Below are 25,118 nucleotides of genomic sequence, written 5' to 3' on the forward strand. Positions count from 1 at the left end.
GTTGGATACGCGCAGGGTGCAAGGCCACCCGAGTGCACCGAGGGCGGGAGGCATTGATAAAGTCGGTCCAAGATGCCAATAACTCCTCCGCTGTGTGCGTATGGCTCAACGGTCAAGCGCTTAGGCCGGGATCGCTGCGGTCTCTTCGAAGGTCGCCGGTTCGAAATATATGACTTCATGTGCCCCTGTGTGGTTCGGAGTAAAGTCCGTGGGCGATCTCAGGTGGTGTCCCCGCTTCGGCGAAGGATTTGTGTACTATCCGGGGCTAAGCCGGGGGTAGCTCTCCTGACGAGCTTGTGTTTTCTTCATTCTTTCAAGGAAAGTCTACACTGTATGTGTCTTCGAATCTAAGCGCCCCAGTTGCATCTGGAATAGTTGGCAGTGAATCGCAGGCGCTTTCAACTTGTGCAAACCCCGAACATAGAGATTCTTTTGCCCCCTTCCCCCATGGGGCACACCGCTCGCGGCAATTCGGGCGAAGAACCGGTGGTCCGGGGTCCGGCTGAGATCTGCATCGATAGGTAACGTTAATCCGTACCAGCAAAGTCTAAAATAAGCGCCCATGCATAAGCTAACACTCGAAGAAGAATAGTCTGGGTCGGGCCCATTGAGAGATCATTGGCTCCATGGCGACCTAGTGGAACAGCTCGCTGGCCCCCAACGACGACGAGCGGCGGCGCAGCAGTGACAGCAAAGCTACATACCTGAACTTATGCCGGGCCAAGCTTTTGAGATGATGCATGACACCCCTGAAGGCCCTGCATGCGCCGCAAAGTTGGGGGCCGAGGAGGGTCGACTTCAGGTTCGCGTCTCGAATCCCGGCGACATTTTTCGAACCTTTTATTCTTCCCTTCGTCATGCTCCCCTAATTCTCCTTTTCTTTCACCACCTGGCGCCCCCGACGTTCATGTCCAACGTGGCAGCGCCCCCCGGCGGCAGTGGCATCTCATCTCCAAAACGCGAACAAGAGGACAGACAATCGCGTCACTCAATTTCGCTAGGGGCGGGCAGTGGCGGTGAATTCAAGAAGACTGAAGAACTCTGGGCGACTGACTGTCTTTCGGCACCACCATGAGGGCCCTCTTCTCGCTGCTCGTCCAGCTCGCCCTGCTGCGGACATGTTTCGGGAAGAAGTGCTACTACCCCAACGGCAACGAAGCGGGCATCGACTGGGCCTGCGACGAGAATGCCGAGAACAGCCCCTGCTGTGCCGGGGCACCCTTCGGCTTCGCCTGCCTCGAGAACGGGCTCTGCCAGGGCAAGGACGGGAAGGTGATTCGGGGCTCATGTACGGACGAGACGTGGATGTCTCCCGAATGTCCCCATTTCTGTCTTAGTCGGTGCACCCATTTCTTTTTTTACAGAACGTTCGTAGAAACCGGCCCGTGAATGCTGACGCACAAAAATCTAGACTGGGATAGCGTGGGCCACGACCTGGTCCCCTGCTCCAACGTCACGGGGCGCGATACGTCCTACTGCTGTGACGAGATGCCGAACTGCTGCGATGGAGGCGTCGGCCGGTTCGAGGTCCCCCCGTCGAATCCGAAGACCTGGGCTTTGTTGAATTCAGAATCCAGGCAATATGTTGTGGTGACGCCACGCTCGACCACGTCCTCCTCAGCCTCAAAGACCAGTGACGCCTCGGCCCAGCCGACCACGGATTCGGCAGAGCCGTCAACGGCCGCTACATCGAGCGCCAACACCATTCCCGCCCAAACCGCCTCGGGGGACTCAACAGACAACCAGAGCCAGGCCGAACCTTCCGGGCAGTCGACCGGATTGTCCACGGGTGCGCAGGCGGGCATCGGGGTCGGCGCGGCTGTTGGTGCGCTCCTCGTCGGGGCAGTCGCCTATCTGTGGTGGAAGCTGAACAAGATCAAGAAGATGGCGGAGGCCACCGGGCCGATGCCAGGATCGTACCCGCAGCCGGCCCAGGGGCTCCCGATGACGACCTACTACGCCGGGGACGCTCGTCACAGTCAAAAGTCGGAGCTGCCCGTGGAGCCGGTCGCGCATGAGCTGCAGGGCTACCATCCGCACATTCAGCAGGGAGAAGCCGAGCTAGCCGGGTTTCCGTTGTATTCTCCTGTCGCCACCAGTCCTTCTTCCCATACTGCTTCTCCTCATAGCGCGCAGTAACGCGACACTGATAAGGCGTGGCCAATCTAGTCTTGTCTGGTCGAAAGATGGACTTCCCCAACGGTGATGGAAGTTCGAATTTTCCTTGACATTTCCACCAATCGAGTCCACAAAGATAGAACCGAGTTGTAGATGAATTCGACGCCCAGAGATAGCTACAATTTAGGCGTTGTTAGTCTCATGACTAGCAAAGTAGGAGCTTCGCACAGCTCAAGCAACGAACCCAACCCAAGCGTCCCTTTAGCATCGGCTAACAAACCTCGGTCAAGCATTGTTCCTAGATGCCTGTGGATGCAAGCTACCTAGCTGCTCGTTCCCAGCTAGGGGGATGCCTCGAGAAGAACACGCGATACTTATCGTCAGCGAAGGCACGATGCTGAACGAGAGTATAAAACAGCGGCGAATCGATAGAAGGCGCGACGGAAGCGAAAATGTTCGGCCGGCGAGAGTGATACACTTGTTGGTTTAGCCGTGCCGCTTGCGGGGATGGGCATCAAGGCACAAGCTGCAAAGTCGGTCACCATAGCGTCCATTATGTCGTAGGTCTGGTTGACCCGTTGTATAAGGCCAGTCGGCAGGTGCGGGACACAGGTAGCGAGGTGATCGGGCCTGGAATGGAGTTTATCAAGCAAGGCGGTGACCGAGCTCCCGACAACGGGACGGGGTAGACGCGATGCTTCCATCATGGCGATTGTGTATGGAATAAGGGCAGGCGTGCTCATCTGGCGGACGATTGAGGCATCAATGCCCTGTTTTCGTTGAGCCACAGCCCGGAATATTGGCGAGATCCAAGGACAGCTGGGGCGCGAAACCAGCGATGGCCGATATTCCCTGGGATCGCCCGGCGGGGCGGCCTAGTGACCAAATGCATCGTCATATTTTAGTCGGTGCGGTGGTGGGCGCAATGTCGTGAGGGCGGTGGTGAAATTCCATTGGTCTCGTGCGGTGTGTGGGAGCAAAGGTGCCGTCTGCAAACGGCGAGGAAGGTGGAAATGGTGGGCGCTGGGCGCAGGTCAACCATCCCATCATCACACGCACCATGTCACCATCTGGCCCTCATTCGAGACAACTACGCTACGTAGGTACCTTAGTCGAAAGCAAGTCAAGGCCAAACCATGCACATGGTGAGACGTATACTTTGGATCACCTACCATCGTAGGAAGAGGCTGAGCTAGCCGAGTTGCTGCTTTGCCTTAATGTTATCCTGTTCACCACGACTTCCTTCTTCACGTCCTACTTCTCCTTATAGGGTCCAATGACGTGGTACTTAGGTGGCATGTCGAATTCATTATATTGCTGTGTCTTCTATCTAGTCCAACAGACCAGGAACTTCGACTATTAAGCTTCTCGGTCGGAAAACCAGACACGCAGAGAAGATGATATATACTGTGAGGTTTAACAGGAAAGAACAAACATCAGATATTCAACTTCAGAACTATAATGGACCTACTTTAGAAGATGATTCAAGCGCATGATGCCCTCGATAGCGTCGGATTGATGTAGCCCTATCGAAAACCGGCCGACTTGTGGTCCAAGTTTATATTCCTTCCTCAACGAAGCTGACACTTACAGGTTCAGCAATCCACAGCACCGCCTACTGTGAGCTAACTCGAAATCTGATTCATCTATAAGAGAGCGGTTGACCACGGTGATGAACCTGACAAACATCCAAGTACTACTAGTAACTTATGTATAAGTGCCGGGTAATGAAACGCGCAGCGGCACAGTATCTCACTGAATCATCGGAGTATTGAAGCACTGTCAAAATGGCGGTTCCAGACTCCAGTACGGAGTACGGTCTGGAATCCTGGGGAGTTATTATGGACGAATCCAGGCACTCACCCTTGCCATCATCGCTTATTTACCTATTGCGCAGCTGCGCTAGGCACAGATATTTGACCTCAGCTCTCCGCCATTCTCCCTAATAATAAATACAACATAAGCGTGAGTGCCAAAGTGGGTAATTCACTGCACGGCTCCGGCACAGAGACCCATTTTCGGTTCCTACGGAAATTCCCATACGCTCCCTCGTTGGCCTGGTCGGACTTTCAACTGCAACCTGGAAGTACAGGCCCACACGCATACAATCCTAGACTTCCTAGTTCGGCAGCATCGCACACACTAATAAAACATTTCGCCTGGATGCCTCCCGAAGGAAGACAATCTTTTTAACTTCCTCGCCGTCTTCTTCCTCCCTCACTAAACACAATGACTCGACCACATCATCGAACCTGAGACTCTGACACGATGGAGCCACGGTGGGACGGCGGCCAGGCTCAGCCCGATTATTCGGGTTTACAGGTCGTACATCACGGACCCGATGCGCCGCAGGCCGTCCTCTTGAATTCCCTGCCAGAGGCTGTTCCCATAGAGCTCAAACACCCTTCTTATTACGCCCAGGCGCCACTGATTCCATATGGCAAGGTCGCCGATGCGCCCGAATTGAGCGAGCTGCACGAATTGAGCGACGTGAGCAAAGCCGACGAGGCCTTGGGAGCTCCTGCCCCACACAAACAGCCGTGGTGGAAGCGCAAGCGCTGGATACTAAGCGCCATCACTGTCACCGGGCTAATCATCGTTGGCGCCGTGGTGGGCGCCGTGGTCGCAACGCGGTGAGCTCCCTCCCTTTCCCGTATCCCGTCCTTCCCCATCCTGCCCTGCAAAGCAACGTTCGCTAATCATTAGCCAATTCTCACGCCAGGTCCGACAACAACTCCAACTCCTCAACCCCCTCTCCCGCAGACAGCGGCAACAACAACAGCAACAATAACAGCCCCGTCTTCAACGGCACGACGCAGCGCAGCGCCTGCCGCGACCAAGTCTGCCCGCAGATCCTCGCCTCCGCCTCCCTCGGCGCCTGGCCCCCCTCCTCCTCCGCGACCATCCTCCTCTTCGCCCGCGGCGTCGACAACGCGATATGGTACACCTCAGCCGCCGCCTCGGCCCTCTCCCCCTCCTGGCCGACCTCCTCAGACTCCTCCTCCTCAACAACAACAAAATGGCAAAGCCTCGCCTCCATCGCCATCAACGACACCACCATCACCGCCGGCGGCAGCGGGCCTTACCTCAGCCAGCCGTCGGCACTGACCTGGGGCAACGGCACGCGCGCGTCGGTCTTTGCGCTCTCGGACCCGAGTCACATGGTGCACACGCTCAAGTTTGTCCTCAGTGACGACGACGACGAGAAGACCCATTACCGACCAGGGACCTGGGAAGTCCTCGGCGGCTTCCCAGCCTCCAGCCCAATCTCGGCGTGCAACCTCAACGGGTCGCGGCCGGACCTGTGGTTCGCGGACGACACGGGCGTGGCGCACAATTTCGGGGTGGGCGCCGGCTTCGAGGAGCACTGGGCTGTGGAGCGCAACGCGCCGTGGGGGAGGGATATACACTTCGACGGCCCCGGGCTCGCCCCGGGCGTGCCGCCGGGCGTGGTGTGTCGGCCGTATCCGTTTTTCCACGACCTGGTGGTGTATGGCGCCGACGACGGGGCGGTGCGGCACACACAGTACAGCAAGGAGACGGGCTGGACGCCGCCGAGTAACCGGGGCGGCAAGTTCGTCGGGGAGCCGGTGGTGGTGGAGGTGACGGGGGATAGGTTGGACTTTTTCGGGATTGGTGAGGACCGGCACATGTACCACTTCACCTGGACCACGGGCGGGGGCTACACGCCGCTGGAGGATGCGGGTGGCTCGTTCCAGAGCGTGCCGTCGGTGGCCGTCACGGGGTCCGGTTCGCGGGTGGATGTGGTGGCGCTGGGGACCAACGATCGTCTGCAGCATCGGGTTCTCCAGGGGCTGAAGTGGGCTTCGGAGTGGGAGGACTTGGGTGTGTTTGGGAATAGCGCGCCTCTGCTGGTGAATATCACGAACACGCAGCCCGAGAAGGTGGGCGTATTTGTGGTTGGCGTCAACGGAGAGGTCAACCAGACCACGTGGTCAGCGTCGTCGGAACTTAGTTGGAAAGCTCTAGTTTGGAAAGGGATGGGCGGGAATATGACAACAGAGTTCTATAGAAGTTGATACCTTAATAGCCGTTCAGATAACGTGATTTATAAGCGAGTGTTACATATAAGCGAGTGTTACAGCCCCCACCATAACACGTCCTCCTTGCATATAACATCATTCTTTTCTACAACCTAATATGGCTTCTACTTCCAAGGAAGCAAGGGTAATCTTGGCCCTCGAGGCTATTCGAAATAACAAAAGTTTAAGCCTTCGAGCCGCAGCTAAGCTCTACGACGTAACAGCTATAACCCTCTCTCGACGACTCCGTGGCATGCCTATACGACGCGACTGTACGGCCAATTTGAAGAAGCTCACTGAATCCGAAGAGCAGGCTATTGTTCAGTATATTATTGTGCTAGTTGCACGTGCATTTCCACCTAGACTGCAGGCTGTAGAAGATATGGCCAACCAACTACTACGTCTATGCGACAAGCCCCCTGTTGGGAAGCTCTGGGCCTACAACTTTGTCAAACGCCAGCCAGAGCTCAAGATGCGTTTTGTTCGTCGGTACGATTACCAGAGGGCCAAGTGCGAGGATCCAAAGGTTATTGGCGAGTGGTTTGCACTTGTATAGAATGTCAAGGCCAAGTATAGTATTGTCGACGACGATATCTATAACTTTGACAAGACTAGGTTTATAATAGGTATTATCTATGCTAGTATAGTAGTTATAACCTCTGACGGCTATAGCAAGGCAAAGCTAGCCCAGCCCGGCAATCGCAAGTAGGCAATAGTAATCCAGGGAGTCAATACTCTTGGCTGGGCTATCCCTCTGTTCATTATCTTGGCTAGGCAGTACTATCTAAGTAGCTAGTATACCGAGGCCGGCCTTCCACTTATCTGGCGGATCGCAACTACTAACAACAGCTGGACTACTAATAAAGTAGGCCTCAATTAGATCAAGCACTTCGACTACTATACAAAGTCCCGTACAAAGGGCACCTACCGGATATTGATCCTTGACGGCCATAAGAGCCACCACTCGACCGAATTCAAACGCTACTGTTAGGACAACAATATCAAGACTCTCTGTATGCCTATACACTCGTCCTATAAGTGCTAGCCACTCGACGTTGGCTGTTTCGGACCACTGAAGCGGGCGTATGGTCGCCAAATCGAGGATCTGATCCGGGCATATATCAACCACGTTAGCAAGCTCGACTTCCTCTGCGCCTTTCGCGAAGCTTTTTTTACCTCTATAACAGAGAGCAATATATAGGGTGGCTTTGCAGGAGCTGGCCTAGTACCGTACGACCCAGACCGAGTACTCTCTCAACTGGATATTCGACTTCGTACGCCAACGCCCCCAACCTCACGGCCCGGCACTGTACAACCTTGGGTCTTCCAGACGCCATACAACCCTCAAGAAGCCAACGTATAGTCAATAGCTATTAAGACCCGTATTACCAACCACCAAAACAGCTCCCCGACCTCAATGTTAACTGCAGTAGACCAACTGGCCAAGAGTACAATGGCCGTAATGCACCGGATGGCCCTTCTTAAGTCAGAGGTCTCTTCGCTCCGTAAGGCCAACGAAGTACTAAGCAAGCGCCGGAGAGCTAAAAGAACACGTGTGCAGCTTGGAGGATCAATTACTATACAGGCTACGCAGGATATGCTAGCCCAGAAGGCTGTGGGTAGGGAGGTAGTTGAAGGAATACAGCCGGGTGGTAGTGGTACAGGGGGGGTCCGTACAGGTGTTCGGTGCTATAGTGTATATGGCAAGCCTGGCCATAATGCCTGTACCTGCCAGGAGGCTGCAGAATCGTCTGATTCAGCTATTTCTGATGTAATTGTAGTTGGTTGATGCTGTTGTTGTTGTATTTTGGAGGATAGTTGTGGTAGGGGTAGTGGGGACTGTAACACTCGCTTATATGTAACACTCGTTTATAAATCACGTTAATACACTTAGTAATTTTATTATGAACCTCGGACTTAGCCATTACTCGTTCTGCTTATACTGGTAGCTCTCTATATATAAGGTACCTATGGATATACAACTTGCCATTGACGGTTGCTCTTACAAATACATGATCTCTGTTAGGCTCGAGTATGGTTTTAAGAAAGCGTGAGTGGTTAATGTCATAGGACCACCAGTCTCGGCACCTCATAAGTTCCACGTTCGCTCTCAAAACATCCAAAACATGAGACGGTTTCACTCCTGGACTTACCACCATAGGGTCAGCGCCGAAGACATCAATGTTCAAGCTTCCCACTTCCCAATAGATCCCACCCCCTTATGAGACAACGCTGGAAAGAGCCATTCACTCGATACTGGAGCAGGTTAGACGCGTTGGATTACTCTTTTAGCTACCTAAAAGGTTGGTAGGTAGCCTCTAACCTCTAGGCAAAGCAGCGAGGTACAGGTGAGTCGAAGAGTGAAAAGGATCAAGTCAAACCAACCACAAAACAAACGACCAGAGACACAAAACGCAATCCAAAGAAGAAAAAGACGCCTCGATAATATCCCCCAGCCGCGCAGACATCATGCCCACACACATACATACATACATACACACACGCACACTAATAATAGGTTGGTTGGTCGTCGCCTCAAACCCGACCCCGGTCTGAACACCGAAAAGAGAAATGTCTATGATAAGTTAGGGGATAAGCTGCACGATTTTGGTCCTGACTCCCGTTCTGCATTTTTCGACCCCTCCCCGTTTGTTCGTGGCAAGGTGTGTCTCTTCCCAAAACCTCGCAGCCCACCCAGCCGGGCTAGCTCGTCACCTCGTCCGTGTCTGCAGCACGCCGTGTCGCCTCGGATTTCACACCCCGGCCGCCCGCGCGGCATGGCTTGAACAGATCGAGCCCGCAGTGTAAAAAGTAGGGATTGAGAGAGGGGGGGAGAGAGGAAGCCGGGCCGACTCTGAGTCCGACTCAGCTTGGATGGATGGATGGATGGATGGATGGATGACCTGCGCAGGAGATTCTAGTTAACTCCATATTCAGGCCAGACCTGCCTCTGAACCATCATCTAGCCAGCCAGCGAATCAGCCACTTCCGGCCCCCAACCTTGTTTCCAGTGCCATAGTATTGCAGCCGATCAGTGACGGCCGGCCACAGCATTGACGGCGGCCTGCGCAACCACATGCCGGTCATCGACTTGGCCGTGGGCATGAGGATGGGCAGCGGCCGGATCGCTCATGTACGAGAAGCCACTCTGATGAGGATGCTGATGCTGATGGGGATGCCCACCGTGTCCATGATGCTGGTGATGGTGATGATGATCGTACCCCACTTCATGTGCACTCTCACCATAAACCTGGCTGCTCGAACCACGTCGTGGAGACGTGTACTCGTACGCGGATGACTGGTGACCCCGGTCGTGCGACTCGCCGGTTGTTATGGTGAAGTCGGAGTAGCTGTCCGAGTTCGAGCGGGACGCGACTGAGGGCGAGGTCCCGGACATGCTGCTCCCGCTGGCGGTGGCCGAAGAAGAGGACGAGGACGAAGCGGAGGAGGCAGCATACGCTGCTGCAGCGGTGGCGGTGGTTTCAAATCCGCCTGCGTAGCTCGCTGCTGCAGTGGCGACGTCGGCTAGCGTGCTCGCTGCTGCGGCTACCGCGGAAGCCGAGGAAGCAGCGGGTGTTGGCGGCTTCATTCCCGGGTATGGCAGGGTGGAGGAGGATTGGCCGGTCGGGTTGGGGAGCACACGGTCTGGACCGGGAGTGCTGGAGAGCGGGAGGGACGCGGCCACGGCGGAGAAGGAGAAGTTGGGCGAGTCGGCGCTTGTCCGGTGGAGGAGCCCCCCTGGTGTGCCGCCGTAACCGCCGTACGCCCCGCCGTCCGGGGTAGAAGGATCCATGTACATGCTGCTGAAGGTGGGCGTCCTCGTCTGCCGTGCTGCCGCTGCCCCTGAGCTCCACTGCCCCGGCAGCATGCCCGTTTGGTCGTGACTCATGACTGACGGAGATGAGACGCCGAGTCCGAGCTCGAAGTCGTCGGCGTAGGGGGTGCCGTAGGCGTGCATGGCCGGGTAGTAGGCCCTGGCTGTTGTAGCTGCTGCTGTTGGCGTAAAGGCGTACGCTGACCCGGCGCCCCGGTACGAGCCCAAAACGTCGCTGGAACCCAGCGTCGGAGGCAGGTCTTGGTTGTATGGCATACCCCCCCCCACCGGCGTCCGACTCGCGTAGACCCTGGCGTCCCCGACGCTGTAGCCGAAATCGCTGGCTCCGTCGCGCAAGTGGGCTTCTCGGGAGGATACCTGGTTGGTCGGCAGACAAGTTAGGACTCATTGTTGAAGGGAAAAGGGCGAGGAGAGCAAGGTTAAGAAAGCATGTTGTACCCGAAGGAACTGGCATTGGTCCACGCCTGCGTTCTTGCAGTTGGAGCACGGCTGGCCGTGGCCGGGGTCGCCACTGCATCGGATCTTACGCTTGCGACAGCGGCCGCACTGCAACAAAGAGGATGTCAGCTACTGGTTGGATTCGGAATTACAGGCTCCATGGTGGAAGACACGAAGGCTCTAATGTGTTAGTAAAGAGAGCGGTAGGGAGACCGTGCGCATAATGGACATGAGGGGGGCCGGGAAGGGAGCGGGCAGATAGCGTCTTACAGCCACGGCAATGCGCTTTCTCTGCGGTGTCGTGTCCGAGTCCGTCTGGTCCGCCATCGTGATTGTCCGCCCGTCGCGCGACGACAATGCAAACCGCCGATCCGTGGAGGGCGAGGGGAAATACAGTGGATAGGGACGGCTATATCGTCTTCCGTCGCTGCTGGTATAACAGGCCTGGGATACCATTGTCCGCTTGTCGGTCGATGCGTGCCCTGCCCTGTCCTTATTTTCCTTGCGTTCTGCTGTTCTTCCTGTTTCCCTTTCCTGTTGTTCTCACTGACTCCCGCCGGGTCAGGCGCGCGTCGTTATTCTCAGGACCGCCCCTGAAGAATTTCTTTCCACGGTTGACTCGGCCGCAAAGGGACCGAAATGCCGTGAGAGTGAGGTCGTCGCCCAGCGTCTGCTACAACCTGACTCTCAGTAGCCCAGCGAGATACGCAACAGGGACCGTCCAGAGCCGTCAGGAGAACCGAAGGACAAAGTTGGCAGACCTTGAAAAACAGCTCTCCAAAGCGAATGTTGCTCCGAAAGCAGGTTGTGAGAGGTTACGGTCAACAGCTGTCACGAGGCGTTTTCTCGTGTCTGGTCTGGGCCTGACACCTTGAGGACCTGGTCGAGCACATGAGCGACATATACAAACGGAGCGTTTGGTGCCGGCCGGGATTTGACAAGTGGTGTGTGGCCCCCCGCGCATTCGCCGCCCTGCTGGTCGGTGTTGCACTAGGCCGGCCGAAACGCAGTGCCATGACTACCCCCAGATCAAGATACCTGTGACCGGCACGAAAGGGGGGTGAGACATACCGGTTCCGGAGATACAGGAGGGTTTTTGTGAACGATTGTAGGTTGTCTTTTCAAGATTCTTATTGACGATGAAGGTGGTCCGGGCCGGTCGTTCCTTCCGCTTGCTAGGCCCTTGGAGCAAAGAGCTGGTGCCGGCGGTAAAGACAGCGCAAGGAAGTAACGAACGTAAAGGATCAAACACTCGAACCGAGGCACCAGCGGTGGTTTGTCGACGAAGTACCCGAGGCTGGTGGCGGTTCAAGTTTCAACTGGATGTTCAGTTGTTCAAACAGCTTTCTTGGCCACACACAAGGTCCCACTGTCAGGCGCGATAGTGGAGGATCTGGTCTGAACGAAAGGAGAGACAATGGGGAAAGGATGCCTTGCAAAGTGTTCAGGTGTTATAAACCGCCGGTATCACCAAGTGGTCTGGCTGACTTGCCTCAACAGTCTACTAATCCGTATTAGTAACTTGGGGTGCCAAACCTGTCTGTTTGCAAAGCACATCACGATGATCCCCTCTCCATCGTACCTACCTACACAGAGTACTTCTTGCCCGCCGCGATCTGGGCTCCGCAGCCCCCACCCAAGCCGGTAGCACAAACCCAGGGCGTGATGCCTGCGTACCTAGCCGATCTCTCATAGGCCCATTTCTGTATATCTGTTAACAACAGGGGCCTTCGTCTAATGACCGACCATCTCCAGGACTACTAGCTGCAGTAGAGCATATGGGTCTTCCGTCGGCCATCTGCATATGGGTATCTACACCCCGCAGTCATCGGCTCGGATCCTTGAATGAATTGCTGGGAGGGAGATGGAGTGGCCCTCGCGGGGTGCCTCGCGCTGACTGTGAGCTCAAAACAACAACGAGATGTTGTGGAAGGCCTCGTGACTCGTGCTGCTCAAACGGTTTGGAAATGAATGGGGTCGTGTGCTCCGAGGTACATTCTCCGGCCATCCGCTCGGGACTGTTACTCACAGAATTACATCATAAAAAAAAAAAAAAAAAAAATAAAATAAAATAAAAAAAGAGAAGCCTGCCCTTGGCTAGCTTTCAAAACTCGTCTGCGGCGTTCCACAAACACTAACTAGCACTGTGTAGACGGCCGAGTACCCCGGCAGTGGGACTGCAGGTCCAAGGGGACGGGAGATAGTGAAACAAACAGATGATCACCAGGATGCACTGCGTTTTGATAGCCCTGCTCGATGTACAGCGTGTGTAAATGGTGAGAGAGGCACCGCGAATAGTTGACGTCTGAGGGCTGATCACTTTCTGCTGTGAGCCTGTGCCTACAGACTGGACAGGATGAAGGACGAACAGACTGGAGGACGTATCACGTCCAGCTCCATTGTCGGCCATAGATACCAATGGCACCCTAGTCGGTCAAACGCAGCGAGAACAGAGATGTATAGGTAAGAGCATAGGTATAATGATAAGAAACGTCTGAGTGGCGCAGCGAACTTAGGTAGCGTATTACGAAATGGCCTCTGAAAAGACCGGAAACCCAAAAACAAGCCGGTGGCGCTGTAATCTGAGAACCGTCACGCAGGAGGGCACATACCTTACTCTGGGACGTTCCTATGTACACAACAAGAAACAGTGTACACATCTAGGCCACATCACCCTGCCTAGATGGACTAGGGCTCGCGTAACAACACCAAGGGTCTCACAGGAGGAAGACGTTTGACTGTAGCATTGCAGGCTGGAAGGACTTTTCTACGCAGCCCCCGGAGTCAAGTGGCAATTTGACAGGTCTGTTAACAAACGGACGACGGAGGGAGGAGACCGGTTCGCAGCTTGTTTGATCGTTAGAATGCCGTTTCAACCTGCAGGATACTGTTTTCTGCTGTACGGATACCAGTCAAATACTACTACTAGATATCATGACGCGTCTGGATGGGATGTCCGACTGCTACTGATATAATGAAGCATCCCCTGAAGTCAATCAATATGGTATACCTTACTGTGGTGCATCATTGGACGGATGCTCAGGACAAGGCACTCTCACTTCACCCTGAAAGATAAGAGAAAAAAAAACCTTGATCGAGTCATCTGCTGAATTCCCGTATCATCTGCATGAGGTAATCAAGCCTGCAACAAACCCACCCTTGTTGATCAAGGCTGAATGATGCAGATGGCGCCGACGCCACTCGTGTTTTTTGAGCCTCGGGCTGGCAGACTTTGCTGCAAACGCCACTTGTCTCCGACCATAGGGGAATCCATCGCACAGAAGGCGAGAGAATGCAGGGCCGAGCGAATAGAAAGCCCGAGATTCAGCCAGCACTTGCTGTGGGCTGGATAACTACCAGGTACTTGTACGCGTGCAAGGGTAGGTACCTAAATTGTACGCGGTTTGAAAAGCAAGATCAATACGGAGTAACGTTACCCGTACCTCATCCATGGATGTGCTTGTATTGTACACTACAGTACACAGTGGGTACCTACATAACAGGAACCGGCACGATTCCCGCCACCCCCAGCGCCAGGGTTATCCAGCCTAGCTTCTATGATCTTGGTCTCCCTGAAGAAGAGCCGAGCGATCTGATCTCGGTAATCCCGTACCAGGGGTCCAGGGGATCACATTTGATCAACAATTGTGAGCAGATACATGAGATCCTCCCGTCGCCGCTTCCCCGTGAGAGGGCATCCATCCGATTTGACAGCTCTGGAGAGGAGGCTTCATTGATTCGCTGCAAACGGCCCTTTCCTCCATAGGAGGTTCCAAAGCGGAGGAGCATCATATGTCTTGCATCGGTAAACGCCGTATTGCAGAACGCATTTCAACTTGCATTGAATCACCTTACCATCCATTGGATGATGGATGATCGGGGCCGGGCTCATCGTGGTCGTGTCCGACGAAAAGGTGAGAAGATTCTCGTCACCACCGTCTCCATTTAGTGACGCCTCAGGATAATTGCGCCTACGTAGCACGAGGCCACCCCCTCTCAAACGCACCGGGTGTGTGTTCCCATAGTTCCGGTTTCGGATCGGCCTTACATAGACGGCCTCGCCGACGGAGAGGTAGCCTTTCATCGGGCCTATGGGGGACTCAGTCGAAGCCGTGCCGATGAAAAGGGGAAGAGCTAAACGCCGAGGGTTGGACAAGATGGGTCTCTGAAGCACCGATGGGATGGCACACGTGTCAGGAGAAACTGGGTATCGCCCGTAATAGAGGATCGATGGTTTGAGATCGATCTACCGACTGACCCACACGCCAGGAGTTGCCTGAGCGATCGATGGCGACGACTGGTGATGACTGGCAGACCCAGCCCCGCGGCATCTTTTCGCATGCCATGATTCGGCATGCAGGTGGCGGCTTGCCGGAGTCGAATTGTATCACGGAATCTTCCAGCTCGGCAGGATTGGCCCTCTCAGAGGGCTAAGCCAGCCGACAGGCTGATCAGCACCACTTTCTCCCCGTCGATGAACAGGGTGCGCACATGGCAGGCGAACGGGGAAGCTTAAGGGCCGGCCCAGCCACGGCTTCTGGGAGGCTGCGGATGGGGATTGTGTGGGTAACACGACGTCTTGAGAGACGCGGGACGGAGGATTGCGGCCTGGCTCTCCTGTCGGGTACTCGCAGCACTGACGGGCAAGACGGAGCTGTCAAGTCTGGTCACCTGCCACAAGCGCTGCACGATGCCGACGCGGGACACTCAATGTCTCTGCAACGGTCCAAAGAAGAGGCTGGGATTGGTCTCAAGCCAATCAAACTGCCGCACTAACTCCCACGTCGTGCTCAGGGGCACGAGGCAATCTCCGGCCATCTGCTCCGTGGGAGACTGCGTAGCTTGCAGTTGCCGCATCTCCTACACAGTAGCGCGGATTGCATAGGAGGGCCAACCAACAAGAGCATCCAGGGAGCCCGTCGCCCCAATAGCGGACGCTAAAGAGAGGAGGAAACATGCACCGAGGAAGCCGAGGATCGAGATTAGATAGATCCTCCGCTTTTGCAAACTCGCAAGCTTCAAAGTCCCAGACGGAGAGAGATGTTGACCGATACAGCCAACGGCAATTCATAAAAATGCACAAGAGGTTCTAGATAGTAAACATGTGGCCTCAGGCCAGTAACGACCGCGTAAATGACATACTTGGCTCTCAGCATACAGCGACGAGGACAGCTAGAAGCGGGCCGAAGCTGAGAGCTATAATGAGCCGCCGATGTTGCGGGAGGTCCGACTAAAACAGACCGCCCACGCTCCGACATGCATGTGTAACGCAATAATGGCGGCGTCGGAATCTCGCTTTGTCTCTGTGGAACACAGCACGAGGGAAACAGGGGGAAGGGGAGGGGAGGGGCAAGGGGTAGGTGCTGTCGTCCGACGGCAATGGCCTTAAGCTGTGAAACAAGGCCAACTGCTCCCCTCACATCCACACAGCTTCTCAGCCGGCCACGTAGATATTGAGCTCGTATAAAGAAGAAGCAGCGAGAAACGAGCGTAATAATGGCTTTGTCGCAAGCCCACTCGCATTCGGGCGTAGCTGCTTCGGAATATGTCGCGCGTATAGGCACCTCGAAAACATCCGCAGCTTGCTTGCAGTAGTCGGTTTCGAGCCAGAGGCTGGCCGGGATTTGGGACGCATCGATTGCCGGTGTCGGCCCCTGTTGTTCCCGGGTATAGCCGTACCACACAAGGCACGACGTTTAGGAGACGGCGACAGTGGCATGACCTCCCTGGCCGTCGCTCGAAAGAACGGTTGCTCAACTCTTCTCAGTAACATGCTCCTGTCACGAGCACGTCGCCTAGGAAAGCATTGGCGTCTCGGTGGGGTCAGATAAGAGGGTAGATTGAATGACGAGAGGAGAACGAACCGAAGACTTGCATGTGGTCGTGCCAATGTCATACCTAAGGGACAAGGGGGGGTGTCTGTTGTGTGACTTGGGCCGTGTTGCCAAGGTACTATGTTCCATTGCATGATGCAGGAAGTACTCGCAGGAGCCCGGCAGCCACGGGCTCACCTGCTCCTGTACTCGTCACGTCCACGGTATCTGTCCCTATCCTTCTCCCCTCGTCTTCGATCACGGTCGTCATCTCGTCGATCTCTGCGAGACCATTCCCTATCGTCGTCCGGCCTTCCGTAGCGATGCCCTCCATGGCGTTCCCGCCTTGGGCTTCGGCTGCGCCGTTCCGTGCCACGCTTCGTGTCATCGTGTCCCGACCTGTACCTGACCCCGTGTCGCTCTGGGGAGCGGTCTTCGCGCCGACGGCCCCCGTCATATGTACCGGACGCCCGGTTGCTCGGCCCGCCTCGTCCGGCACCTCTGTCACGGTCGTCGCCATGACGGCCACGTAGGTCCTCCATCCCGTGGACCATCTTGTAACCCCTCTCCTCGTCAGAAGACTCGACATCCTCGTTGCGGTATTGCCGTCGCTTTTCGAGCTCCTTGACGCCACCCCAGCCGCCGCCGCCTCTCCGGGCGGCAGCCTTCTTCCGTTTCGTGTTGGTTTCGCTGCGCCAGACTTCGCTCAGCTTGCTCACGCTCTGGCTGAAGTCGACGTGGATTCGGCGGTCATCGATCAGGACCCCGTCCATCTTCTGGTAGGCCTCCTCGCAGCTCTTCTGGTCTTCAAACTCGATGAACGCGTACTGCAGGCTGTCTCCCGTCTTGCGATCCCGTATCACCTCGCAGCTCAGTATCTTGCCAAAGCGGCTGAAGATGAGCTCTAAATCCTCGTCCGTCGTGACCGGGTTTAGCTTGCAGACGAAGAGCACATTCTCCGGCGGTTTGACCTCGGCGAAGGGCAGGTCGCCCATCATCTCGAGCGTCAGAGCCCGGGCTGCGGCTTCCCGCTCCTGCCTCCTCCGCTCCGCTTCGGCGGCCGCCTCTTCATTGGCTTCCTCGTCTAACAGCTCCTCATCCTCGGCAATGCGCACCGTAGCGAGCTGCGCTTTGGTCGGAGGCGGGGAGCTGCTGGGTTCGTGCAGGCCGGCGGGGTCGGGGTACGGATCGTCGAGTACGATGGTGTGTTTGATGCGTATGTCGACAAGGGGATGCCCGCGGTCGTCGACGATGGCATCATTTATCTTTTCAAGCACGTCAAAGCCCTCCACTACCTTTCCAAATATGGCCGCCTTGCCGTCCAGGTAGTCTAGGTTATCTCCCAGTGTCACAATGAACTGCGAACCCGCCACGCGCTGGTCTGGGTCGGATGGGTGCGAAGCTGTCGCCATGCTGACGGTGCCACGCTCGAGATGTTTTAGCTTTGGGTGGAAGAGTGCTGTAAATGTCTTGTCGGCTGGGTTGCTCGAGAGAAGGCCCCAGATGGAGGTGCCGCCATCGGACTCGGGGGACATGGGCCCTAGAGGATCGCCGGTCTGAAAGGAAAATGACTTCTGGACGGAATGAATTGGCGAGAAGTTGTAGTATTTGGCCTTGCAAAGCTTTAGGAAGCTGAATGTGCCCGGGATAAGCATTACTGGACGGAGCGCGCTGCTGGGGCAAATCGTGACCTCACTTACTTTTCGCACATCTTGGGCACGTAATCGACCAGTAGGTCGATCACGATGTCGCCCGCACTGGTCTCGAGAAGGACGGACATTATAAATTCTCAGATCTGAAGCTAGGTCGCATGATATTGCTGTTGAGGCTGAGATGGTGCCGCAAAAGCTTCACGGTCATGCTGCTTTGGGAGTTGGCGTGACGCGAACAGCGACGTCAGATCAACACCAATGGAGTCGGAAACCAAAGTTTGGGCAACTGCCTGCCGGAAGTTGGAACTCGGCAATGCAGGGTTAGGGTTGTCACAAGTGAGAGCTCCGCAGACATCGACGTCTCGACTCGCGTCTTCACATCACATTAAACAACGAGATTGAACAATGATTACTCAGTATCGACCTTGTGATCGACCATAACTTTTCGCTGATATTCCCGCTAATGATAGTTGCCAGATCAGACAGATGATCCGTACCAGATGGGTGCGTTTTCCAATCCCAGCCCCTTTTTCAGGGCTCAACCAAGCACCCGTCGCAATACCTTGCGATAGCCACCCCATAAACTCCAACCAAATCCGTAAGGTTTTCGAACGTTTGACTACAAGCTTCCTAAGAGATGATATCCCCCAGATGAAACAGAGACAAAACGTAAATTCGGCAATGCGGGCAAAGCAGAGCCCATTCCAGGCCATTTCCCCCAGAAAAAAAAAAACCGAAGACGGAATCCGACTTATTAGCGGATTCTCGTAGTGTACTCCGTAGATGTAGTTTTTTGCACTCAAGCACCAGGGGCGCTCCGCCTCCTCCGCCCACTCCTCAGCTCCCGCTCCGTGTCCAGCAGCCGGCACTGGACCCACATGCGGAAGGCCGGATCGCCGCGCACCGTCTCGCAATTGAGCAGCTCGGTCAGCGCGCGCTTCATGCCCTCGTTGACGTCGCACAGCTTGGCCTCCTCGACCGCGACCTCGGCCATCCGCCACGCTGCCTCCTCGTCGTATTGGTGGTGGTGGTGGTGGTGGTTTCCCCTTACAACAGCGGCTGCTACCGCGGAGGAAGGGGGGCTAATGCTTCTCCTGGGGGTTCTCAGCGAAGACGGCGAGATGCCGGTGTGTCGTGACGACGACGGCGACGTGTGATCGGTCATGGGCGACAGGGACATGCGGCGTGTGGGCGGCGGGTTGGGGGACACGGGAGTGTAGAGGGAGTTTGTGAGGCTCTGGTGGCGCGGCGGGCGCAGCTCGTCGAGGTGTTGCCGCAGGGACTCGTGCTGCTCATGGAGGAGCAGGTACTTCTGCAGCGCGAGGTCCTGGCAGTGCGTGGGGTACGGCCGGACGGACGAGGTAGGCGGCTCGGGGAGAGCGTCTGTCAGGATTGATTTGGTCATTTTGTTTGTCGAGCAATTCAGGTTCCTGGGCGAAAGCCTTGGTGGTAGAGGCTGCCAATCTTTTGCTGTTTCGCAGGGGAGGAGGATGACAATCGAAGCATTGGAAGGCTAGGGTTGGGATGGTGGTGATGGCCTTGCGGGTTGCAAACGGGGAACGTCAAACGAGGTGCTGCGACTGTCGGGACTCGGACGGCTGCTTGCTTATTGTATGATAAACCGAAGTTCGAGTTGGTGGGAAGCCGTGGTGTTTCTTAGTTGGTGCAGTGGGCGTTTGCTTCCGTATCAAAGAACACTGCTCTGGTCGGAGGATTAAGATATATGGGAGAACTGAATCGAATAACAGTGGAGCAGCGTGTTTCCGATTTGAGGCTGGTTCTTCGATCGCTGGTCTTGCGGCTTCTTTGTTGGCCAATTGCCCCAAAAACTTCCCGCTTGGATCGTCACGTTGTCGTCACCCAAGCTCCGTCGGGCCCGCTACTTGGGCGGTACAGTCGGCGATAGTGGAGACGGTAACCGGGAACTGAGTCCGGCCCGCTGTTAGAGGGATCACGGCACGGGCGATGAGAGACTGATAGACATTGGGAGGCTACGTCTTCTCGGAGAGGAAAAACAGTTAAGAGTTGGGTGCTCGAGTCCATATCATGCAACCTACAGTAGCTTATGATTGTGTCGGGTATCGTCATTTCAGCTAGAAAGGAGCTGATAGGCGGCGCAGCCTTTTGGGCGATTGCGAGCTGCCACTTCTTGCCAATGTGCACGCCGGTAATTCGCGGCAGGGGCCAGACCCTTCCATAATGAGGGGGAGATTGTTCCCGGAAATCTCATGACAGGCTTCCTTGCTACCACACCGCGCGACTTATTATTATTTAGTGCGTATTCCTGCATATTTTCGCATATTTTATCGGCTCCATCGCCAATAGACAGCGGGCCAAGATGCACAAGGGCGCTGGATACAACGGTATTGACCAAATTGGAGACATCACCATCAGGGGGCCAGACCGAGACGATGGAGCCGAGCAATTCCGTTCTGACACGTACAATCTTGTGTGTCACTCCTGGCTGAAATGGTCGCCAGTCGACGAGCCTAGTGACCTCTCGTTGCCAATTCCAACTGCAGCCGCGAGATTCTCGCTGAAATGCCTTATCTTTGGTGTGGTGGCGCATCGGAATCGCTGCTTGAAGCTCGGAGGTTTGAGCGAATGCGCATGTTTCAACTTCACATCAAGCCTTGGCCTGAATGGCGACAGGGATAGATTCGTAACACCCGAGTCAGCATCTTCCTGGTGCCCGACCCCAACTGAGAACACGATTCATGACGGATGTGATATCTGTGGGGTTGTTGAACGGTGAACAGCGACTACCGGATACGTGACAAGCGCTGGTGAGGGATTGGTCAAGTTACCGAGTCAGTAGGCAGCCCACAAAGCGCAGTGTCAATTGTTTTCGAGGTGACGTTTCTTAGGATGGCCACGTTCGAGCCAATTGAACGCGCAAGTCAGAATGATCAAATGGCAACAAAGACGTCTCAGAAGTCGTCATCCTCACTAAAGATCTGCTTATCATACAAGCACTGTGCCAACCTGACGCCATAGTCCCGAAATCCTTCATTCAACCCAAGCCTGATTTGTAAGTGATTGACGGTTTCGCGCACTGCTGTGCTCCTGAGCCACCTTTACCCGTAACCTCGAGCTGCACATACCTGAGACCTTGACTTCGAAAGAACAGAACAGAACAGCATCCCGCAAGAATCCAACCTTTGCGAGTCCAGAGCTGTGCTGTTCTCATCAGTCCTCGATCTCAATCATACCCAGCTGGCGCAGGTACGAGTAGACGGAGCCTCCGGGGATGTAGTCGGCGTACTCCCTCGCCCACCAAGCGGCGAACGAACCGGGCTTGGGCTCCTCCCAGAAGACAATCTTGTCCGACGTCAACATGGCCACCTCCCTATCGCCATTCATCATCCCCTCCTTGCCGCGCACCTCGCCGAAGCCAAGCAGCTCCAGCACCCAGGCGCCCTGCAGCTGCGCCAACACGCCGACCGACACAATGGCGATGAAGCCGTCCAGGCTCGGCGGGTGCCGGCGCGGGAACGCAAACGCCTCGTCCGCGACGTCGGTCGCCGTGTCCAGCGCCGCGCACATGGCGTCGCCCATCAGCCGCCGCCCTTGCTCGACGTAGTCGATCACGCCGTCCAGGCACGCCTCCACCATCTTGCGGTTCCACGCCCGCTGCTCGCCCACGCAGTCCGAGATGGCGCCCTGCAGCGCGTCGTCGTTCCACTCGGCGCGCCACAGCAGGCGCGCCACGTCGCGCGCGACCTCCTCCACGCTGCGGGCGTCCGTGTCGCCGGTGTCGAAGCCGGCTTTCTCGTTGAAGGCAGTGGCGCCGTCGTAGTTGTCGTCGCCGTCGCTGATGGGGCGGGCGTCAGCGTCGTAGTAGTAGCTCATGACTTCGTGCTGTGTGCTGTACCCTTCGTTGTCGTAGTCAGAGTACACTCCCGCCATCTTGTCGTCGTCGTAGATGAGCTCCGTGTACCCATCGTGTCTCCTCCGCTGTCTGAGGATGCACGCCAGCATTGTGCGGAATGTTTCCATTTGCTTTGCTCGGGACGTGTAAGGTTTGGTAAAGACGTCTGTAGAGCCGGGCAGAAGTTGTGGAAGGAGTAATGCTGGTGTAAGCGGGGAGAACAGAGCAGGTTGCTTTGTTGTGTATTGTCTAGCAAAGCCGAGTTGCAGGCTGCTGCTGTAGGCTGGAGAGAGAGAAAGAGAGAGAAGTCAGGACCTCCAAGGATTGCGGCCTCTTATATCTGTTTACCATTTTACCATCCACACCTTGAGGTGGACCGACGTCAAACATAGGAGAGGTTCTGTGGCCCGGCTTAAGCGGCCGGCCGGTGGCGGCAGACCCGGGGGCGTTCATGCGGCACGGCCGGCGCCCCGGACTCCGGCCCTGTCCACGGCCAGGCCGGCCAAGGCGGAGAAGACATCAATGTCATGCCCGAACGACAAAATTGTCACTCATATTACAGGCAGCGGCTTGTTTGCATATCGTACGGGTACTTGCATGATGCTTCCATCGTCGATCTTCGTGTTGAGATGGCTCATATGACCCGGCAAGCGACTTGCGCTCTAAGAAGCCCCCTGTTGACCACATGGCCGCCTTCTCAAGGCCTGGCTGCTCATGCTGGCGAGGAATGATTGCCGGAGGAATGCTGGACCTTAGGAACGAGCATCCCACGCTCGACCGCGGAAAGCCGCTCGAGGATTGATGAACTAGGTAAGTCAGGCCATGTTTAGTCATATCTACACACGCCGTGGATGTTTGGCCACCAGATACTTTGCACAGCATGCCTGATGCTCAGCTGGGAGGGGTTGGGGTCGGGCGTGGTCGTGGTTCCGTGAATTTGCTGGCTTTGAATGCGTACTCCAAGTGCGATTTCTGGGGGGCCAGCAATGCACCGAGCGTTGTACAAACGGTGTGGTCTGGAGGGCGAAGCCGGCTCAGAATCCGCACCACCTGCTCCTCTATGGGCGAGGCAGAATAATACGGCTGCCCGAGGCATCGTAGATCGCGACAGGAATGAGCCATACGGGGATCGCAGTAGACGTGACCACAGTAGATTGTCAACCCGAGCAGTTTGCTGCCCAGTCCGCGCACGATCGGTATGACCACAACCCTCTAACCGCTGAATAACACAACAGCAGTCATCTATACACAACAACTGGTTACAACCATGCGCCTTCTGCACCGGCAATACAGCGAATTTCCCGACTCCGACCCCAAAAAAGTCCAGACCACACAACGCAACTCAACAAAACCCGGGACTCCGTGCCGCGCTCCGAGTGGAAGAAGGCGGCGAGGAGAATTGGCGTGTCAGGCCAGACCACACCTAATCGTCGGGCGTGCCAGGGCGACTGCCCTTGTACAGGACCGTTCGTTGCCCGCCATCCTCTTCCTCGTCCTCCTTCCCGAACCGTGTCATGCTGAACTCCGGCACGCGTCTCGACAACGGCCGGAGGAGGCCGGCGGGGTTCTGCTTCGCACGCCGCGCCCGCTCCGCTTCGCGTTCTCGAGCCGCCAAGGCCCGCTCCGCCTCGTCGTCGAGGCAGGTTCCCTCGATACTGAGGTAGCCGTAGTCGCCGGCCAGGCCGACGTCGAAGTTCTTTATGCGGAACCGCAGCTTGCCGCTCACCTTTCGCCCGCGCTCGTTGACCCAGTAGCCTGTTGTGTGAATCTGTTCTACGACCTGGAGCTCCTCCCCGTCCAGCATGTCCGATTCCTGGTCCTGCTTATCTGGCCCGTCCTCGTCAGAGGCTGGGGAGGCGTCTGGCTTCGTCCCGCTCTTGGTCAAGTCCACCCACTTCCATCCCTCCGGCAAACGTTTTGCCTCGATGCTGGCATTGAACTTGTTCCAACACACCACACCAATGTGACCTTCGTTCTGGAGCTGCACCACGCCCTCCATCCACTTCCCCCGAGCTGGGACGAAGAGTTGGGCGTCGAATGTGAGCCAACCGAATCCCACCGCATATTCGCCCACCGAGTGCATTAATGCCGGCGTCTGGTCTGTTGGGGGATGTGTGATGCTGGCCTTGGCAGGTCGGTCTGAAAGGTTGAGGTTGGAATAGCTGAGGAGGACGCCGCGTAGCGTGGGTGAATAGTGGTTTAACAAGGGATCCAGGTGTTGGGCAGCGACGTTGGTGAGAGGTTTGTCGAAACCGACCGGGAAGAACGGAACGTAGAGAGAGATGGTCTGAGTGAAGAATGGAAACTCGGCGCTCAAAGGCTCAGCGAATAATGCATCCGTTGCTTGGCTCTCTTGGGACTCGGTTGCTATACCTGCGCTTGAGACCTCCTTGATCTTCTCTTTGCTCTTCCGCTTCTTTTTCTCATGCACACCCGTATCTGGCTCCCGAGGCTCTTCATTCATGTGCCCATCTCCGTCCACCTTGCCTTTCTTTGACTTTTTTTCCTTGCGCTTCTTCTCTGACTTGTGGTGCTCTTCTGTCGGTGTCGCTTCCGGGGGATCGACTTCCATGGCTTCCGCCACATATTGCTCGACCTCTTGTGCGTGCTTGCTCTTTTTCTTGCGCTTCTTCCTGGAATCCCCCGTGGCCGCGGCTGTGTCTATCCCATTTTGTGCATCCTCGGTCTCCTCATGCTTTCTGTGCTTCTTCTTCTTCGCTGGTTTGTCGGGTGCAGTAAGAGACTGCTGGGAGGGAGCAACGTGATCATCATCGCCGGCATTCTCGCTCTTCATCTTCTTCGATTTCCTAGGGGTCTCCTGTACAACGGCCGCCTCGTCTTCTTCCCGCGCTCGCTTCTTCTTGTGCTCTGATTTTGTTCGTTTGTGCTTTTTCTCAGACCTCTGGCTGCTGGGAACTACCGCATCCTGCGAGCTTCCACCAGCAGGAGCGGACATATTGGTGGGAAGTTTATCGGGTGAGAATCGGGTTGAATCCGTCCGCGGGTTCAACCCAGGTCTGGTTCGACCTTCTGATTTTCCGGTGTTGGGCGCGAAAAAATTCCTGGCGGTGCCTGCCGCGGTGAGCTTGATTGACAAATCAGATGCGCAGCTCCGATAAGATGTAAAGGTGGGGCTCCGGTTACGGGTGGGGAATGAAGATTGGAGATGTCGTCCCATGCTACGTCTTCTCAATACCCCAGGAGCTTCAGTACCTTATCCAAACCATAGCGAGTACTCCGTACGTAGTTCCTAATGTAGCAGATCACCATATGGCGGCTAAACATCTTGAAGTTTAGGTGAACCGAGAGGCTTGGAGGGCCCATGCAGCGTTAATGAATTCCATGGAG

At 55.9% G+C, this 25,118-nt stretch overlaps 7 protein-coding genes across 7 annotated transcripts; 2 read left to right on the forward strand and 5 right to left on the reverse strand.

The window, feature by feature from the left end:
* Window positions 1–850: 850 nt before the first annotated feature.
* On the forward strand, window positions 851–2,576 carry B0T15DRAFT_85528 (uncharacterized protein). The gene is made up of 2 exons (XM_062871392.1): window positions 851–1,336; window positions 1,412–2,576. The coding sequence occupies exons 1-2, from the start codon at window positions 1,072–1,074 to the stop codon at window positions 2,137–2,139; spliced, it is 993 nt and encodes a 330-aa protein (XP_062723583.1). The 5' UTR covers window positions 851–1,071; the 3' UTR covers window positions 2,140–2,576.
* Window positions 2,577–4,068: 1,492 nt separating this feature from the next.
* B0T15DRAFT_522639 (uncharacterized protein) lies at window positions 4,069–6,216 on the forward strand. Its single transcript, XM_062868641.1, has 2 exons — window positions 4,069–4,751; window positions 4,841–6,216. Exons 1-2 carry the CDS (start codon window positions 4,387–4,389, stop codon window positions 6,156–6,158), a joined length of 1,683 nt encoding a protein of 560 aa, XP_062723584.1. The 5' UTR covers window positions 4,069–4,386; the 3' UTR covers window positions 6,159–6,216.
* Window positions 6,217–9,088: 2,872 nt separating this feature from the next.
* On the reverse strand, window positions 9,089–10,761 carry B0T15DRAFT_428227 (uncharacterized protein; the record flags this gene model as incomplete). The annotated part of the gene is made up of 3 exons (XM_062865683.1): window positions 9,089–10,353; window positions 10,435–10,542; window positions 10,705–10,761. The coding sequence occupies 3 exons, from the start codon at window positions 10,759–10,761 to the stop codon at window positions 9,193–9,195; spliced, it is 1,326 nt and encodes a 441-aa protein (XP_062723585.1). The 3' UTR covers window positions 9,089–9,192.
* A 5,680-nt stretch (window positions 10,762–16,441) lies between these two features.
* On the reverse strand, window positions 16,442–18,027 carry B0T15DRAFT_482728 (cyclophilin-like domain-containing protein; the record flags this gene model as incomplete). The annotated part of the gene is made up of 2 exons (XM_062866121.1): window positions 16,442–17,879; window positions 17,948–18,027. The coding sequence occupies 2 exons, from the start codon at window positions 18,025–18,027 to the stop codon at window positions 16,442–16,444; spliced, it is 1,518 nt and encodes a 505-aa protein (XP_062723586.1).
* Window positions 18,028–18,698: 671 nt separating this feature from the next.
* On the reverse strand, window positions 18,699–19,310 carry B0T15DRAFT_391887 (uncharacterized protein; the record flags this gene model as incomplete). The annotated part of the gene is made up of 2 exons (XM_062864608.1): window positions 18,699–18,905; window positions 18,954–19,310. Coding segments are annotated over 2 exons (564 nt in total), but the record flags the coding sequence as incomplete, so codon positions are not given.
* Window positions 19,311–20,684: 1,374 nt separating this feature from the next.
* B0T15DRAFT_85639 (uncharacterized protein) lies at window positions 20,685–22,142 on the reverse strand. The gene has a single exon (XM_062871393.1). The coding sequence runs from the start codon at window positions 21,896–21,898 to the stop codon at window positions 21,089–21,091; it is 810 nt and encodes a 269-aa protein (XP_062723588.1). The 5' UTR covers window positions 21,899–22,142; the 3' UTR covers window positions 20,685–21,088.
* A 761-nt stretch (window positions 22,143–22,903) lies between these two features.
* On the reverse strand, window positions 22,904–24,989 carry B0T15DRAFT_522651 (uncharacterized protein). The gene has a single exon (XM_062868642.1). It carries the CDS (start codon window positions 24,946–24,948, stop codon window positions 23,194–23,196), a length of 1,755 nt encoding a protein of 584 aa, XP_062723589.1. The 5' UTR covers window positions 24,949–24,989; the 3' UTR covers window positions 22,904–23,193.
* Window positions 24,990–25,118: the final 129 nt, after the last annotated feature.

Source organism: Chaetomium strumarium (genome assembly GCF_033439665.1).
Source record: "Chaetomium strumarium strain CBS 333.67 chromosome Unknown B0T15scaffold_2, whole genome shotgun sequence".
Lineage (NCBI taxonomy): Eukaryota > Fungi > Ascomycota > Sordariomycetes > Sordariales > Chaetomiaceae > Chaetomium > Chaetomium strumarium.